Below are 18,511 nucleotides of genomic sequence, written 5' to 3'. Positions count from 1 at the left end.
TGCTCATAGAAAATCCCACCTTGGAGTTTACAAAGACTTATGGGTAGAAAAGCCACGCTAAGTAATTTACTACACCACAGCACCTAACAACAACAATTGTTGGCAAATGTTAGAGGCCTATTAAATGTTTTTGAATGATAAAAACAAAAATAAACATAGTGATAATGGTTACACAACCTGGTGGATGTAATTGATGTCCCTGAATTATACGTGTGAAAGTTATTGACTACACAACTGTTTTATGTGTTTTTAACACCAAAAAAAAAAAAAGAAATATATAGGTAATGTATCTAAAGGAACTAAAGCAGTGCCAGGAAAATAACAAGCACTCAATAAATGACGATACTGATGATTTTGATGATGATAGTGAAGTTAACATCATAGAAATAGTTTCTCAGAAACATTGTGATTCAGTCCTTGGGTATTTCCATTTGTTTTTCTCATTTTCTTCTCATCTCATTTATAGTATTTCTTGAACAAAGTCCTCCTAGTTTAGGATATAAGCTCTGCCATTCAAACCCACCAGCTACTCCGTGGAATGAAGACTGAGCAGTCTACTTCTGTAAAGATTTACCATCTCAGAAACCCAGAGGGGGTCTCTATGAGTCAGAATTGACTCATTGGCAGTGAGGTTTTGTTTTGTTTTGTTTTTTCCTTAGTGTGGGATATGTGGATGTTTTTCTTTTTTAGGGCCTTTCACAAATGAAGATTTTTTTCCTTATATCCTTATTTGGACATTGAAGCTTTTAAATGTTGAGGAAGTGATATCTGTAATCAAGCAACATTGTTTTCTAACAATTCCTTTGAAATTTGACTTTTGGCTTCTGTTACAGCAATCACAAATACTAATTCTGATCCTTCCATTGCAAATGAAACAATCAAAACCATGAATTCCTTTCTTTGTTCCTTAACTGTTGATTCTGTCCTTGGTCCTATACTCAACATACATGTTGTCTACAATCATGCATATCCTCAATCACTGATTCAGCTTCTGTCCAATTTAGATCATCCAACAAACACATTTTCATTTCCTGTCTCTACACTTCCAACTGCGTATTGTCATTTCCATCTGAAAGTCCTATAGGGATTTTTAACTTTCGTTTATTCACACTTTCATGTCCCTTTTTTCCCTTCCTGCCTACTTCCTCTTACCTCCCATCCCTTACCATGTTCTTTTTCTCACACAACCACCTGGAAAGGTTCTGAGCCAGTTACTTGTGAGTCATATTCAACTCTTCCATCTCTGTTTTTTTTTGTTGTTGTTGTTGTTAGGTGCCATCGAGTCATCTCTGACTCATAGCGACCTTATGTACAATAAATCAAAACACTGCCTGATCCTGCACCAGCCTCATGATCTCTGCTATACCTGAACCCATTATTGCAGCCACTGTGTCATTCCATCTTATCGAGGGCCTTCCCCTCTTTTGTTGACCTCCACTTTACCAAGCATGATATCCTTCTCCAGAGAATGGTCCCTTCTGACAACATGACCAAAGTAGATGAGATAAAGTCTGGTCATTCTCACTTCTAAGGAGCATTCTGGCTGCACTTCTTCCAGGACAGTTTTGTTATTTTAGCAGTCCGTGGTACTTTCAACATTCTTCACCAACACCTCAACTCAAAAGCATCAACTCTTTTTCAGTCTTCCTTATTCATTGTCCAGCTCTCACATGCATATGAGGCAAATGGAAATACCATGGCGCAGGTTAGGTGCACCTTAGTCTTCAAGGAGATCTCTTTGCTCTTCAGCACTTGAAAGAGGTCTTTTGCAGCAAATTTGCCCAGTGCAGTATGTTGTCTGATGTCTTGGCTGCTGCTTCCATTGGTGTGGATTGTAGAATCAAAAAATATGAAGTCTCTGACAACTTCAGTTTTTTCTCCATTTATTGTGATGCTGCTTATTGGTCCAGTTGTGAAGATTTTTTGTTTTCTTTATATTGAGGTGTAATCCATACTGGGGACTATAAATTACAGTCTTTATCAGTAAATGCTTCAAATCATCCTCACTTTCAGCAAGCAAAATTGTGTTGTCTGCATATTGCAGATTGTTAATGAATCTTCCTCCAATTCTGATGCCATGTTCTTCTTCACATAGTCCAGCTTCTCAGATTATTTACTCAGCATACAGATTGAATAAGTATGGTGAAAGGATACAACCCTGATGCACTCCCTTCCTGATTTTAAACCATGCAGTATCCCCTTGTTCTGTTCAAACAACAGCTTCCTGGTCTATGTACAGGTTCCTCCTTAGTACTATTAAATGTTCTGGAATTCCCATTCTTCTTAATGTTATACATGATTTGTTATGATCCACACAATCTGATGCTTTTGCGTAGTCAATAAAACACAAATAAACATCTTTCTGGTATTCTTTGCTTTCAGCCAAGATCCATCTGACTTCAGCTGTGATATCCCTCAATCCACATCCATTTCTGACTCCAGATTGCAATTCTGGAAGTTCTCTGTCAATATATTGCTGCAACCGTTTTTGAATTATCTTCAGTAAGATTTTACTTGTGTGTAATATCAATGATATTGTTTGATAATTTCCATATTCTGTGGGATCACCTTTCTTTGTTGTTGTTGTTGTTATGTGCCGTCGAGTCGTCCCCGACTCATAGCGACCCCTCCTTGGGTTTCCGAGGCAGTATCACTACGGAAGTAGGATTGCCCAACCTTCCTTCCGGGGAGTGGCACCTTTCTTTGGAATGGGTAAAAATATGGATCTCTTTCAGTCAGTGGACCAGGTAGTTGTCTTCCAAATCTCTTGCTGTAGTCAAGTGGCTCCAGCACAGCATCCATCTCTGTCAGTCCAGTACAAGTCAGTGACCACCATCTCTGTCTTCTTGTGTAATAAATAATGAATTCCTGAGTTTGCTGACTCAATAATTAACTTACTTTAACAGTATATTTCTCTATAGCTTATTTTCCCCCACAGAATAATACAAAATTTGGTAAATATAATGATGCAATATACAGTTTTTAGTGAATTCTGACCCCTAAATACTTGCTAAACAAATTTTGTTTTGACCATAGTGCTTAACTTTGACGATTTCAAATTAATTAGGGTTGTATTTTTACAGGAAACAGTGACATTTAAGGATGTGGCTGTGGACTTCACCCAGGAAGAGTGGCAGCAAATGAAACCTGCTCAGAGGAACTTGTACCGGGATGTAATGCTGGAGAACTATAGTAACCTAGTCACAGTGGGTAAGATAGCTTTGACATTTAACTCAGAATTCTTTTCCATTTCGAATGTGTGAAGACATAACTGGTTAGATGAGTCTGGCCTTTGTTTTCTTCACATGACTGGATGTGCTCCATTCTCCAAGATAAAGGCTAATCACTTGTTTCATTGTGCTTCCTTGGAATTTCCTCCCTCATCATCCTTCCTAAGTCCTCAGTACCCCCAGAATTCTGCCCAAGATCTAGGGGTAAATGTTTTCTATATCAGTTTTTCTCTTCAGCATTAACATCCAAGCCCTTTACATTTTCCTATAATAGGTTGTCAAGTCACCAAACCAGATGTGATCTTCAAGTTGGAGCAGGAAGAGGAACCATGGGTGGTAGAGGAAGAAATATTTGGGAGACATTTTCCAGGTGAATAAATGAAAATCAGGCAGCTTTGACTGAGAAAGCCACAGAGTTGTTTAGTGAGAGGTTGATACTATTTCACATTTTCCAATATTTTCTTAAAGGCCATAGTCTTCTTGTGTGACAAATGGTGTAGATGTCTTAGATTACTGTGACATTTACGTATACTATTCTTATTAGCTGAGGCTTTTTTCCTTTTTCAAATTTTAGAGAGCTAGTAGCCCTTCTTACCTGATTTCAGGATGACAACCCTCACTAATTCATTTGTAACTGTACATTTAGAATTATTTCTTTATCTGTGATCTGTATGTCTCTCTCTCTTTCATGTTCATAGTTTTATTTTCTTAATGCATTCAATGTTCTGTAAATGTGTAGTATTTGTAAAATGTATTTGACACTAAGATTTCATTTCTCTCCTTTTTATTTCAGAAAATCTGAGTTCTGTTTTGTAATGATATTCACTCTTTTCATTGTACTTTACAACCATTACAATCCATACAACTGTAAAAGTTTCTGGCTTAGAAAATGATACCATCTAACATCCCACCTTCCAATCTTTTAATTATTTTTTTTAACACCATACATAGATTCAGTTAAGATTAAATTGTCTAAAAAATACGTTGAAAACTAGGTCCTCTTCTCATCCAGACACCCAGTCCTTTCCTTTCTCCAACTGCATATACTACTTCTTTTTCAGAGTTATTCTACTTATTCTTTTTTTTTTTTTAATCCTGCTTATTCTTTCCAGTAATATATTAGACAGCATTTCACTGCTATTCATAAGGTTTTCACTGGCCAATTCTTTGAGAAGTGGATGACCTCTTCCTCTTCCAAGTCTATCTTAGTCTGTAAGCCCCACTGAAACCTGTCTACCATGGGTAACCCTGCTGGTATTTGAAACACCAGTGGCATAGCCTCCAGCCTCACAGCAACACTCAAGCCACCACAGTACCATGAACTGACAGACAAATTTGGCTCCCTTAGTTGCTCCAAACTGCTCCACTCATTTCCTGGTCTCCCCAGCCCTGCTAGCTTACCCAGCCTGCCCCCAGGGTGGTCCACACAAACTCCCACCTTCAGTTGGTCCCAGCTGGCTTACTGTGGCTTTAGATGTGGGGCATCTGCACGCACACAAGCACCCACCTTCCACTGGTCCTGGCTGGCTTACTGCAGCCTTGACCACAGGACGCCTCTACACACACAAACACCCGCCTTCCTCTGGTCCTCCTGGGATGGCTTACTGCAGCCTTACCCATGGCCAACCCCAAGGCATACAAACACCCACCTTCCACTGGTCCCAGGCTGGCTTACTGTGGCCTTGCCCGTGGGGTTCCTCCACACACACAAACACCCACCTTCTGCTGGTCCTGGGCTGGCTTATTGTGGCTTTGCCCACATGGCACCTCCACGTACGCAAATACCCATCTTCCGCTGGTCCAGGGCTAACTGACCTACTATGCCAGAAATGACAAATTGAAGAAAAATGGTGTGGCATCTATCATCACAAAGAATGTATCAGATTCATCCTGAAGTACAATGCTGATGGTGACAGGATAATATACATATACCTATGAGGAAGACCAGTTAATACTACTGTTATTCAAATTTGTGCACCAACCACCAAAGCCAAACATGAAGAATTTGAAGATTTTTGCCAACTTCTACAGTCTGAAATTGACCAAACATGTAATCAAGATGAGTTAATTATCACTGGTGATTGGAATTCCAAAGTTAGAAACAAAAAAGAATTACCAGTAGCTGGAAAATATGCCTTGGTGATAGAAATAATTCTGGAGATCACATGATAGAATTTTCAAGACCAATAACTTATTCATCGCAAATAACTTTTTTCAACATGAACAGTGGCTATACACGTGGACTCCACCAGGCAGAGTACACAGTAATCAGATTGACTACATCTGTGGAAAGAGAAGATGGAGAAGCTCAGTATCTTCAGCCAAAACAAGGCCAGGAGCTGATTGTGGAACAAACCATCTACTGCTCATATGAAAGTTCAAGTTGAAGCTGAAGACAATTAAAAGAAGTCTGTGAGAGCCAAGATATGACCTTGAATATATCCCTCCTGAATTTAGAGACCATCTAAAGAGTGGATTTGATGCATTGAACACCACTGACCAAAAACCAAAGGAATTATGGGATGACATCAAGAACATCATCCATGAAGAAAGTAAAAGGTCACTAAAAAGACAGGAAAAGAAGGAAAGACCAAATTGGGTGTCAAAAGAGACTCTGAAACTTGCTCTCAAATAGAGAGTCGTAAAGTAAATGGAAGAATGGACAGGATAAAAGAGCTGAACAGAAGATTTCAAAGAGCAGCTCAAAAAGACAAAATCAATTATTACAATAAAATGGGAAAAGACCTGGAGTTACAAAACCAAAAGAGAACACACTTAGCATTTCTTAAGCTGAAAGAATTTAAGAAAAAAATAAGCCTCAAATTGCAATATTGAAAGGTGCCATGGGCAATATGTTGAATGATGCAGGAAACATCAAAAGAAGATGGGTGGACTTCACAGAGTCACTATACCAAAAAGAATTGGTAGATGATTAACCATTTCAGGAAGTGGCATATGATCAAGAACCAATGGTATAGAAGGAAGAAGTCATAGCTGCACTAAAGGAATTGGTGAAAAACAAGGCTCCGGGAATTGACGGAATACCTATTGAGATGTTTCAATAAACAGATGCCATGCTGGAGGCACTTACTTGGCTGTGCTGAGATTTGAAGACAGCTACTTGGCCAACTGACTGAAAGAGATCCATATTTGTACCCATACCAAAGAAAAATGATCCCACAGAATGTGGAAATTGTCAAACAATATCATTGATATCACACACAAGTAAAATCTTACTGAAGGTAATTCAAAAATGGTTGCAGCAATATATTGACAGAGAACTTCCAGAAATGCAAGCTGGATTCAGAAAGGGATGTGGGGCAAGGGATATTATAGCTGAAGTCAGATGGATCTTGGCTGAAAGCAAAGAATACCAGAAAGATGTTTACTTGTGTTTTATTGACTATGCAAAGGCATTCAATTATGTGGATCATAACAAATTATGGATAACATTGAGAAGAATGGGAATTCCAGACCACTTTATTGTACTCATGAAGAACCTGTACATAGACCAGGAGACGTCATTTGAACAGATCAAGGGGATACTGCATGGTTTAAAATCAGGAAGGGAGTGCATCAGGGTTGTATCCTTTTACCATTCTTATTCAATCTGTATGCTGAGCAAATAATCCGAGAAACTGGACTGAATGAAGAATGTGGCATCAGGATTGGAGGAGGATTCATTAACAATCCACAATATGCAGATGACACAACTTTACTTGCTGAACATGAGGATGACTTGAAGCACTTACTGATGAAGACTGTAGATTATAGTCTGCAGTATGGATTACACCTCAATATAAAGAAAACAAAAAAATCTTCACAACTGGACCAATAAGCAACAACACAATAAATGAAGAAAAGACTGAAGTTGTCAGAGACTTCATATTATTTGGTTCTACAGTCCACACCAATGGAAGCAGCAGCCAAGACATCATACAACCTATTGCACTGGACAAATCTGCTGCAAAAGACCTCTTTCAAGTGCTAAAGAGCAAAGAGATCTCCTTGAAGACTAAGGCGTGCCTAACCTGAGCCATAGTATTTCCATTTGCCTCATATGCATGTGAGAGCTGGACAATGAATAAGGAAGACCGAAGAAGAGTCAATGCTTTTGAGTTGTGGTATTGACAAAAAATGCTGAAAGTACCGTGGACTGCTAAAAGAACTAACAAAACTGCCCTGGAAGAAGTGCAACCAGAATGCTCCTTGGGAGTGAGAACAGCCAGACTTCATCTCACTTACTTTGGTCATGTTGTCAGAAGGGACCATTCTCTGGAGAAGGATATCATGCTTGGTAAAGTAGAGGGTCAACAGAGGAGGGGAAGACCTCAACAAGATGGAATGACACAGTGGCTGCAACTATGGCCTCATGGATAGCAGGGATCATGAGGCCGGTACAGGGCCACACAGTGTTCCATTCTGTGGTACATAACTTTGCTGTGAGTCAGAGAAGACTTGATGGCACATAACAACAACAATAACAATGCTTTTTTGTTTATTCACCATGTGAATTTTAGAGTCAACTATTTCTAGAGAAACCTGTTGGAATTTTTGTTGGGTTTGTGTTAAATGTATAAATTAATTTTTGGAGCTTTGATATCTTTATAACATAGAGGCTTTCTGTCCAAGAACGTACTCTGTATTTGTTCACATCTACTTTTTTTCAGTTGTGCATTTTGTATTTATTGTGGTAAAACATACGTAACATAAAATTTACCATCTTAACCATTTTTAAGTGTACAATTCAATGGTATTAATACATTCACAATGTTGTGTAGCCATCACTACTATTTCCAGATCTTTTTTTTTTTAAATCATTCCAAACATAAATTCTATGCCCATTAAAAAATAACTCTTCATTCTCTTTATGGTTAAGTAATATTCCATTGTATACATGTACCATATTTTGTTTATCCATTCATCTATTGATGGACATTTGTGTTGTTTCCAACATTTTGAATATTTTGAATAATGCTACTATGACATTGGTGTACAATTGTCTAGTTTCCCACTTTCATGTCTTCTGCATATATACCAAAGAGTGAAATTGCTGGGTCGTCTGGTTATTTACTGCTAACTTTTTTGAAATTAATAAACTGTATTCCACAGCAAATGCATCGTTTTCCCCTCCCAACAGCAGTGAGTTAGGGTTCTAATTGTGCCATATGCTTGCCAGCATTTATTATTTTCTGATTATTTATTTATTTATTTATATTGTGCTTTGGGTGCAGATTTACAAAGTAAATTTGTTTTACATTCAAGAGTTCATGCACATTTGATTTCATAGACTCAATTACCATCCTCAACCATTAAAAAAAAAAAAGAAAAACTCTCCTCTCCTCCACTCCCTGTGACTACCCCCTGCCTGTGCCCTTCTTAATTGTACATTCCTGTCTGTCCAGCTTTGCCCTATGTGAATGCTGGCCCTCTGGTGTCTCATGGCTTATTGGTCTAAGGAGTATATCTCCCTAGAGCATCACACTGGGGTAGGTGTTGTGCATGTAGGTCTTTCTGCTGTTGGCCTGAGAGCCAATACATGGAAGTGAGTACATTTCTAGGCCCAAAGGGTAACCAGTGGCCATAATCTTGGGGGTCCCACTAGTCTATTTCCAACCAGTAAATCTGGTCATTTTTGTGTTTTTGAATTTTGTTCCACACTTTTTCTCTCACTTTATCCAGGATCTCATCTCCAGTTTTGATTCCTTTCCTAGTGACTGGCATTGGTAGCTGGGCACTATCTAATTCTTCTGGTCTCGGGGTTGTGAAGGCTGAGGTCGTCGTGGTCCATCTTACTCTTGGACTAATTGTTGGCAGGTGACTTTAATTTTAATTCTTCACTCTTCTTTGCTCCAGACAAGAGGAGACCAAATAGTTGCATCTTAGATGGCCACTCAAAAGGTTTTAAGACCCCAGTCATTACTCACCAAAGTAGGTTGTAGAACAAGATTTTTATGTACTATGTTGTGCCAATGGAACATGATGTCCCCCAAGACTATGATCCTGAGTACACAGGCCCAGTGATTCTTTCTCTCAAGGTGTTTGGTTGTCTCTGAGAAGTTACTCCAACTCTGTCTTCTGTTGCTTCTGTAATGTATGTGGCTGATATTGTAGCACAAGTGCATATGTAAGATTATCCTCAGCCAAATCTGTCTTTGGTCTAGGGTGTATTCCTGTTCATCTACCCTCACCTGATCTTCACCTGCCTATGCATTCACCCATAGCCTGGTGTTTGGTGCTAGTGATAATACAGTATTGTGCATGTAGTAGTATTTACTTGTGTTGTTTGTATCTAGTGTGCACATTTCAGTGTCTTTCCTTTCCCCAGTGTCATCATGCTGGTCACAGACCCTTTCCATACCATCCCTTGCCCCACCCAAATCAACATGTGACCCACAACTAGTCTGAAATTTGCCTACCCTCCCATCCCCAGTAACCAACAAAGTGAATTTCTTTCCCTGAGTAAAACTTTGCTTGATTTTTTACAATAATGGGCTCATACAATATTTGTCTTTCTGTGATTGACTTATTTCACTCAGCATAATGTCCTCCAAATTCATCCATGCTGTAAGGTGATTCGTGTATTCTTTTTTATTCTTTAATGTTGCATAGTATTCCATTGTGTGAATGTACCATAGTTTGGCTATCCATTCATCTGTTGATGAGCATTTAGGTTGTTTCCATCTGTTTACTATAGTGAATTGTACTGTGATGAACATGGGTGTGCATATGTCTGTTCGTATCCTGTCTCTCACCTCATTAGGATATATTCCTAGTAATAGAATTGCTGGATAAAGTGGTATTTTTATTTTCAATCTTTTAAGGAAAGGCCATACCATTTTCCACAATGGTTGTATCATTTTGCTGTCCCATCAGCCAATGTATGAGAGTTCCAATCTTTATTCAACCTCACTAGCATTTGTTATTTTCTGTCTTGTTGACCTTTGCTTTTATTGCTGGGGTGAAGTGATATCTTATTATTGTTTTGATTTGCATCTCTAACAGCTAATGATCGTGAACATTTCCTTGTGTGTTTGTTGACCACCAGTGTATCTTCTTTAGTGAAGTGTCTGTTCATTTCCTTTGCCCATTTTTGAATTGGATTGTTTGTCTTTTTGGTGTTGAGATATTGAAGTTTTCTATAAATTTTGGATATAAGTCTCTTGTCAGATATGTCATAGCCAAATATTTTTTCCCAATCTGTAGGTTCTCTTTTTACCCTTTGGGAGAAGTCTTTTGATGCACATAAGAATTTAATTTTTAAAAGGTCTCAGTCATCTAGATTCTCTTCCACTGCCTGTGCATTTTGGGTTATGCTTGATAGTCTATTTATGCTGTAGATTGGGACCCCTAGATTTGCCTCTAATTTATCATCAATAAGCTTTATAGTTTTGGGTTTTACATTTAAGTCTTTAATGCAACTTAAGTTCATTTTTGTGTATGGTATGAGGTATGGGTCTTGTTTAATTTTTATGCAAATCATATCCAATTTTACCAGCATGATTTGTTAAAAAGGCTATCTCTTCCCCAAAGGGTTTTGGCCCTTTGTGAAAGATCAGCTGTCCATAGATGGATGGGTCTATTTCTGGGTTTTCTATTCTGTTCCATTTGTTTATCTGTCTATCATTGTACCAATACCACACTGTTTTGACTACTGTGGCTGTATAGTAGGTTTTGAGATCCAGGAATGTGAGACCTCCTACTTTGTTTTTCTTCAGCAGTGCTTTGCTTACCTGAGGTCTCTTTCCTTTCCATATGAAATTAGTGATTGCTTTTTCCATATCTTTAAAAAATGTTGATGGAATCTGGACTGGGATTGTATTGAATGTACAGATTGCTTTGGATGGTATGGAAATTTTCACAATATTCAGTCTTCCTATCCATGAGCATGGCATGTTCTTCCATTTATGTAGATCCCTTGTAGTTTCTTGTAGTAGTGTTTTGTAATTTTCTTTGTATAGGTCTATTGTGCCCCTGGGTAAGATTTATTCCTAAGTATTTTATCTTTTTGATAGGTATTGTAAATGGTATTCTTTTCCTTATTTCCTTTTCAGAGGATTCTTTGCTGATGTGGAAGAATCCAACTCATTTTTGTATATTGATCTTATATCCTACCACTTTGCTGAACCTTTCTATTCTAGTAATTTTTTTGTTGAGTCTCTTGGATTTTGTATGTATAGGGTCATGTCATCTGTGAATAGAGATAACTTTACTTCTTCTATGCCAATTTGGATTTATTGCCTTATTGCCCTGGCTAGGACTTCCAATACAGTGTTAAATGGAATTGGTGATAAAGGGCATCCTTGTCTAGTTGTCGTTCACATGGGTAATGTTTTGAGTCTTTCTCCATTAACAATAATGTTGACTGTTAGTTTTGCATTTATGCCCTTTATTTTGTTGAGGATTTTCCCTTTTATCCCTATTTTGCTGTGAGTTTTTAACAGGTATGTGTGTTGGATTTTATGAAATGCCCTTTCCACACTGATTGATATGATCATATGGTTCTTTTGTTTTGTTTTGTTTTATGTGGTGGATTACATTGATTGTTTTTCTGATGTTGAACCTTCCTTGCATATCTGCACTTGGTCATGAGTATTATTTCTTTGATATGTTGTTGGATCCTTGTGGCTAGGATTTTATTAAAGAGTTTTGCATCTATATTCATGAGGAATATTGATCTGTAGTTTTCTTTTTAGTGGTGTCTTTCCCTGGTTTTGGTATCAGTGTTATGCTTGCTTCATCAGATGAATTTGGGAGCATTCCAAATTTTTCTATGTTCTGGAATAGTTGAGTAGTATAGGTATTAGCTTGCTAAAAGGGAAGGGAGGGGGCATCTTCTGACATCTAACTTCATAAGAGGAAGACAGACTAACCATCAACAATCTAAGACTTATTCTTATGAGGCCAGGTGTGCTGCTGCCCTTGGCCTTTTACCGATTCTGACACCAACCATCCCTTCCATGGCACTCACTACTTCTCTGCTGGGTTCAATAATTCATTGCAATGGCTACACAGAACTCACAGATATACTCACAATTATGGGGTTTATTAGGGAAGTAACAGGCTACAATTCAGGTTCAGGAATATGCTCAGGATACAATTCTCCAATCAGGACAGTCTCCCCTCTGCTGTGTCCTCAGACAATCCTCTCTCTGGCCCTTGGCCAGCCAGTCTGGCCTCTGGCTCTGTGGGCCAGTAAGCATGCTTCTTTGTCTCATGCCTCTCTGTCCCACTGCCACTGTCTGTCTGTGGGGGCGTCTCTCAGCCACAGAAGTCCAGCTCAGGGATCTTGTGTCCAAGGATGTGCTCCACTTCACCTCCAGCTCTTCTTTCTGGATGGCAGTGAGATCCCCTCTCTACCTCTGTTGTTGCTGTTGTTATGTGCTGTCGAGTCGGCCCCAACTCATAACAACCCCTCCTTGGGTTTCTGAGGCAGTATCACTATGGAAGTAGATTGCCCAACCTTCCTTCCGAGGAGTGGCTGGTGGATTTGAACCACCAGCCTTCTGGTTAGCTCTAAGAGGGCTCATTTTAAGCCTGGCAGAGTGACAAAACTAACCAATCCCAACATCAGAGTTCTACATGCCTTATTTGTGTCATCCCACCCAGTAATCCAGTAGTATTCCCTCTATTTGCTTTGTTGATGGTGTTGTCTGCAGATTGACTCCCTTATGTCTCTATGTATATTTTTTTATGAGCTTATTTTGAGAATCTTTTTCTGGTTTGGTTTCTAGCTGGTGATGTCAAGGGTCTTGATTTTAATTTGTTGTTCTCTGTTGTGGGTTCTGTATTGAAAGGACACCCTTTAGCATTTCTTGTAGGGTTGGTTTGGTTTTCACAAATTCCTTTAACTTCTGTTTATCTGAGAATGCCTTGATTTCACCCTCATATTTGAGGGACAGTTTGGCTGCATATGTAATTCCTGATGGCAGTTCTTTTCCATCAAAGTTTTGTGTATGCCATCCCATTGCCTTCTTGCCTGCATGCTTTCTGCTGAGAAATAAGAGCTTAGTCTTATTTGTAGTCTATTATAGGTAACATTTCATTTTTCCTGAGTTGCTCCCAAGATTCTTTCTTTGTCTTTGTTTTTGGAAAGTTTGATTATATGTCTATCCTGTATGGGGATTCGTTGTGCTGCTTGGATAGAGATATATTTTCTTCTTTTATGATACGGGGGAAATTTTCTCAGTGATTTTTTTTTTTTTTTTTGTCTCCTCTTGTTCTGGTATTCCAATCACGAATATGTTGTTTCTTTACACGTCATCACATATAACTCTTAGATTCTCTTCATTTTCTTAAATCTTTGTTTTTTATTTTTCTTCATACAGGCTGGCATCAGGGGATTTATCTTTTGACTGAGAAATGCATTCTTCACCCAGTTCTACTCTTTTATCCTTCCACTGTGTTATCTAGCTCCATAATTTTAGTGTTCATCTGGATTTCTTGTTGCTAGTTTTGTATGAGTTCTGATTGTTTATTTATCTTGTTATTTTGTTCTGAAATGATTTTCCTGAATTCTTCCAGGGTACTGTCTGTTGTTTCTGTTTATGGTTTCCTTGAGGTCTTGGGGCAGGGGGGCTATATTTATACTTTCTGAATTCTTTGTCAAATAGTTGTATTACTTGTTCTTCTTCCAGGATACATAATTCTTTAGCCTCAGCTTTTATTTCTATTATCTTGTCCAGTTTCTTTGTTTAATTTGAGGTTATCTGTTGTTTCCTAGACATTTCGAAGTTGTTGTCTTTAATTGTTAGTTATATATTGATTTGTTTCATCCTGATTTTATGTTTTACTATATCTGGAAGTATGGAACAGGTGTACTTCATTGGTTATTAACTTGCCTGCACTAGGTCGCTCTACAGCTCTCTCTGTGTTGGTGCAATCACTGGTGGGGATGTGAGTGCAGGTCTCTGTTTATCATGAAGAGGCTTTGGAGTTGGGACAAGCAGGTTTTGTCCACTGTCTGTCATTGATCCTGTGTCGCAGAAGCTACTGGTGTTACCTGTCTACTGGGTGAGGTATTTATTGTTGTAGCTCTGGTTGCCTAGTGAAGATTTAATCTGATCCACCTATTGGACGAGGCAGGGAAGAAAAGGGAAAAAAAAAAAAATGTCAGAAGCAAACCCCAGGACAGAAAGGCAGGAGTTATCTTCATTTGGGGTGAGATAATTCAGTCAGCGATGTAGGCACAGGCAGGCAGCTTGGGTCCTTCTGAGGATATCTGCTGATGATGAACCCTGCTATCAATCAAAGTCCTGCAGTTCAAAACAGACAGTCATCCCAAAGGACAAAGGGCTACCTGTGTGTGTACCGACAGGCCACAAAATCCCAGTACACAGATCCACTCTTCGCCAAAAAGTTTCACCAAGAGTTGGACCCAAACCCACTGCCGTGCACCTGCTCCAGGGCTCCACCTACTTGGAGGGAGTTTCTCCCTTTTTCCCACTCCCTTCCAGACTCCGTAGCAGCCCAAGCCAAGGGGGTTTGATCCATTTTCCAATAAGATCTTTTTTTCTCACTCAGTGCCCCACTTCACCTCACCTCAAAAAACTCCTAGTGTGGCCATTCTGAGTCCCCAATGCTTTTAGGTTCTGTGATTTTTTTTTTTTTTTTTTCCCTTCTTTCCTTTCTCCTGGACCTCTTTTGTATTTCAAATGACTCCTCTCTGTCTGCATATCCGCTGGCTGGGCAGGTTTGTTTATTTTCCCCAGTTGTTTATCTGCTTTCTTTCTTTGCCTTCACTGGATCTAATACTTTATCTTCTCCTTAGTTCCTCATAACTCCAATATCATTATTTGTATCTGCTTTACCTAGTTGACAGCTCTGGTAGTGTAGTCAATAAGGGACTTAACTGTTAACTGAAAAGTCAGCAGTTCAAACCCACCAGCTGCTCCATGGAAGGAAGACTGGGCGATCTACTTCTGTGAAGATTTACAGCCTCAAAAACCCAGTGGGGGTCACTATGAGTCAGAAATGACTTGATGGCAGTGAGTTTGGATATTTTTGGTTTACCTAGTTACTCAAAATCTCAGTTGAGAGAGGGACTGAATGTGCAGACTATACAACTCCATCTTTTCCAACACCTCTGATTAGCTCTGGTGGCATAGTGTCTAAGGCACTTGACTGCTAACCAGAAGGTTGGCAGTTCAAACAAAACAGCCACTCCTTGGAAGGAAAGTTGGGCAATCTACTTCTGTAGTGATACCACCTTGGAAACCCAAGGAGGGATCGCTATGAGTTGGATCCAACTTGATGGCAGTGACTTTGGTTTTTGGGTTTTTATTATACTAAGTGTGAAGTGGCTTCTTGTGAGCTTGATTGGCATTACTCTAATTGATAGCACTGTGGTTAAGGCATTGGGCTGCTGCCCAAAAGTTCGGCAGCTCAAACCACCAGCTGTTCTGCTAGAGAAAGATGAGAAACTCTGTTTCTGTAAATATTTATGGTCTTAGAAACCCTATGGAGGTTTCTGTAAGTTGGAATTGACTCAGTTGCAGTGGGTTGGGTTGGGTCTTTGGAATGACTAATTATATTCAATGTCTTTTCATGTACTTATTGGCAGTTTATGAATCATCTTTGAAGAAATGTCTATTCAAGTCCTTTGCCCATATTTAAATTGGGTTGCTTATTTTTGTTGCTCAGTTGAAAGAGTTCTTTCATATTCTGGATATGAATCCCTTATCAGGTACATGATTTGAAAATATTTTCTCCCATTCTGTGGGTTATCTTTTCACTCTTGGTAGTGTTCTTTGATGCACAAAATTTTCAGTTCTCATGAAGTCCGATGTACCTTTTTTTTTCTTTTGTTCCTCATTGCCATATCCAAGGTAAAGAAGCGTTTCCTTTATATTTTTCAAATTTTATATTTTACACCTGTATTTATTTCATTGATCCATTTCAACAGTCTAACTTTCCTCTTTTGCACTATTTGTTAAAATGACACTTTTCCACATTGAGTAGACTTGAAACTTCTTCAAAATTCTATTGAAAATATATATAAGGATTTGTTTCTAGACTCTCTGTTCTATTTCATTGATCTATCTTACTGCTGGTACCATACTCTTTTGATTAGTTTTGTAATAAGTTTAAAATCAGAAAGTGTGAGTCCTCTAACTTTGATCTCCCTTTTCAGTATTGGCTATTTGGAATCCCTTAAAATTCCATATGAATTGTGAATGTTTCTATTTCTGTGAAAAATATCATTGGGATTTTGATAGAGACTGCATTGAATCTGTGTATTGCTTTGGATAATATTGTCATCTAAACAGTTAAGGAGCTCTGGCAGCGTAGTGCTAAGGCACTAGACTGCTAACCAGAAGGCCAACGATTCAACCCCACCAGCCTCTCCTCGGAAGGACAATTGGGCAATCTACTTCCTTAATGATACCGCCTCAGACACCCAAGGAGGGGTCACTATGAGTCAGATCTGACTCGATGGCACATAACAACAACAACAACAAACAGTAGTAAGTCTTTCAATACATGAACACAGGATCTCTTTCCATTTATTTAGGTCTTTAATTTTTTTTTTCAGCAATATCTTGTAGTTTTCCATGTACAAATCTTTAATCAACTTGGTTTAATTTATTTCTGAGTTTTTTATTCCTTTGATGCTACTGTAAATGGAATTGATTTCTTAATTTTTTTTTAATTTGCTTCAAATTAGTATATACAAATACAAATGATTTTTGCATCTTGACTTTGTATCCTGCAACTTTTCTAAATATGTTTATGAGCTCTAATAGTATTTTGTGGATTATTTAGGGTTTTCTACCTATAAGATCATGTAGTAGCTCAATAAAATAAAATAGTATTCTAGGTGTAAGGCTATCACAGTGTACAAAACAAAGTCCCTGTTCTTATGGAGTTGGTAATATATAGGTAACTAGACTCCCAGGCATTTTTAGTATAAAGAAATACCTTTTTTTAAGAAAAAAAAATAAAACAACTTCTTATTGTGATTTGGGTGAAAATTTTCAGAGTAAATTTGTTTTCCATTCAATAGTGCATACACATTTTGTTTCATGACGTTAATTGAAATTCCCACAATGTAATAGTTCTCTTCCCATTTTCTCCCTGTGGTTACCTTTTTGCCGTGTCTGTCTCTCTTTCTGTACTTCTTGTGCACCTGTACCTGTCTTCCTTCTTTAAAAAAAAAAAAACTTTATTGTGAGTTTGGTGAAAGTATAGAGAGTAAATTGGTTTTCCATTCAACAGTTCATACACATTTTGTTTTACAACACTGAATCCAATCCCCACAATATAATGACATTCTTCCTACTTCCTCCCTGTGGTTACCATTTCCCTGTCCTTCTTTCCTTTATCTTCCTGCCTTCTGAGCTTTATCCCTGGACAAATACTGCCCTTTTGATATCTTATGGTTGGTTGTTCTAAGGAGTGTGCATCTTCCTCATAGGCCTGTCCATTGTTTGGCTAAAAGTTGAGCTGTGGAGTTTTGTTCAGTTCCAAGGTTAAAGGGTGATTAAAGACAAAATCTCAGAGTTCCACCAGTCACTATCAGATGAATAGCCTGGTCTTTTTTTTTTTTTTTTTTTTAGCATTTTGAGTTTGTTCCACATTTTTCCCCCCTCTATCCAGGATCTCCATTTTTGGTCCCTTTCTGAGTGTTTGGCAGTGGTCACCATCCAGGTCTTCTGGTCTCAGGGTCTTAGAGGCTGAGATTCACATGGTCCGATAGTCCCTTGGACTAATTGTTTCCAGATGTCTCTTATTTTCATCACTCTTCTTAGCTCCAGATGAGGAGAGACCAATAGTTGCACTTTAGATGACTGCTCACAAGCTTCTAAGACCCTAGTCTCTACACATCAAAGTAGGCTGTAGAATAGTATTTTTGCGTACTATGCCAATTGACTTTGATGTTCCCCAAGCTATGGTCCTGAGCCCAAAGGCCCAGCAAACCACTCCCTCAAGATATTAGATTATGGCTAAGAAATTTCATAGCATTTTTACGGCACACACAAATGCATATGTAGTGATATCATTTACCAAACATATATGTGATTGTGGATATAGTCCTGTTCATCTACCCATAACTGATTATTTTGCCTGTCTAGTTATATATCCACTTGTAGATTAATGTTTGCTATTACTTATAATGCAAGATAGTGCATGTAATAGTGTTTACCTTTGTTGTCTGTAACTCTTGTATATATATATATATATATATATATATCCACTTGTAGATTAATGTTTGCTATTACTTATAATGCAAGATAGTGCATGTAATAGTGTTTACCTTTGTTGTCTGTAACTCTTGTATA

At 38.4% G+C, this 18,511-nt stretch overlaps 1 protein-coding gene across 1 annotated transcript in view; it reads left to right on the top strand.

Annotated features, from left to right (window-relative positions):
• Positions 1-284: 284 nt before the first annotated feature.
• LOC103212431 (zinc finger protein 568) overlaps positions 285-18,511 on the top strand; it is a 51,724-nt gene continuing 33,497 nt past the window's right edge. Inside the window, exons 1-3 of the mRNA XM_042783355.1 lie at positions 285-421; positions 3,068-3,210; positions 3,505-3,600. Of these exons, the coding sequence (XP_042639289.1) occupies positions 285-421; positions 3,068-3,210; positions 3,505-3,600 (376 nt within the window). The remainder of the gene's footprint in view (positions 422-3,067; positions 3,211-3,504; positions 3,601-18,511) is intronic.

Source organism: Orycteropus afer, unplaced genomic scaffold, assembly GCF_000298275.1.
Source record: "Orycteropus afer afer isolate SDZICR_OR568_19922 unplaced genomic scaffold, OryAfe1.0 scaffold00962, whole genome shotgun sequence".
In the NCBI taxonomy this organism is placed as follows: Eukaryota; Metazoa; Chordata; class Mammalia; order Tubulidentata; family Orycteropodidae; genus Orycteropus; species Orycteropus afer.
The sequence above is the reverse complement of the archived record's forward strand: the minus strand, read 5'-3'. Positions and strand labels throughout refer to the sequence as shown.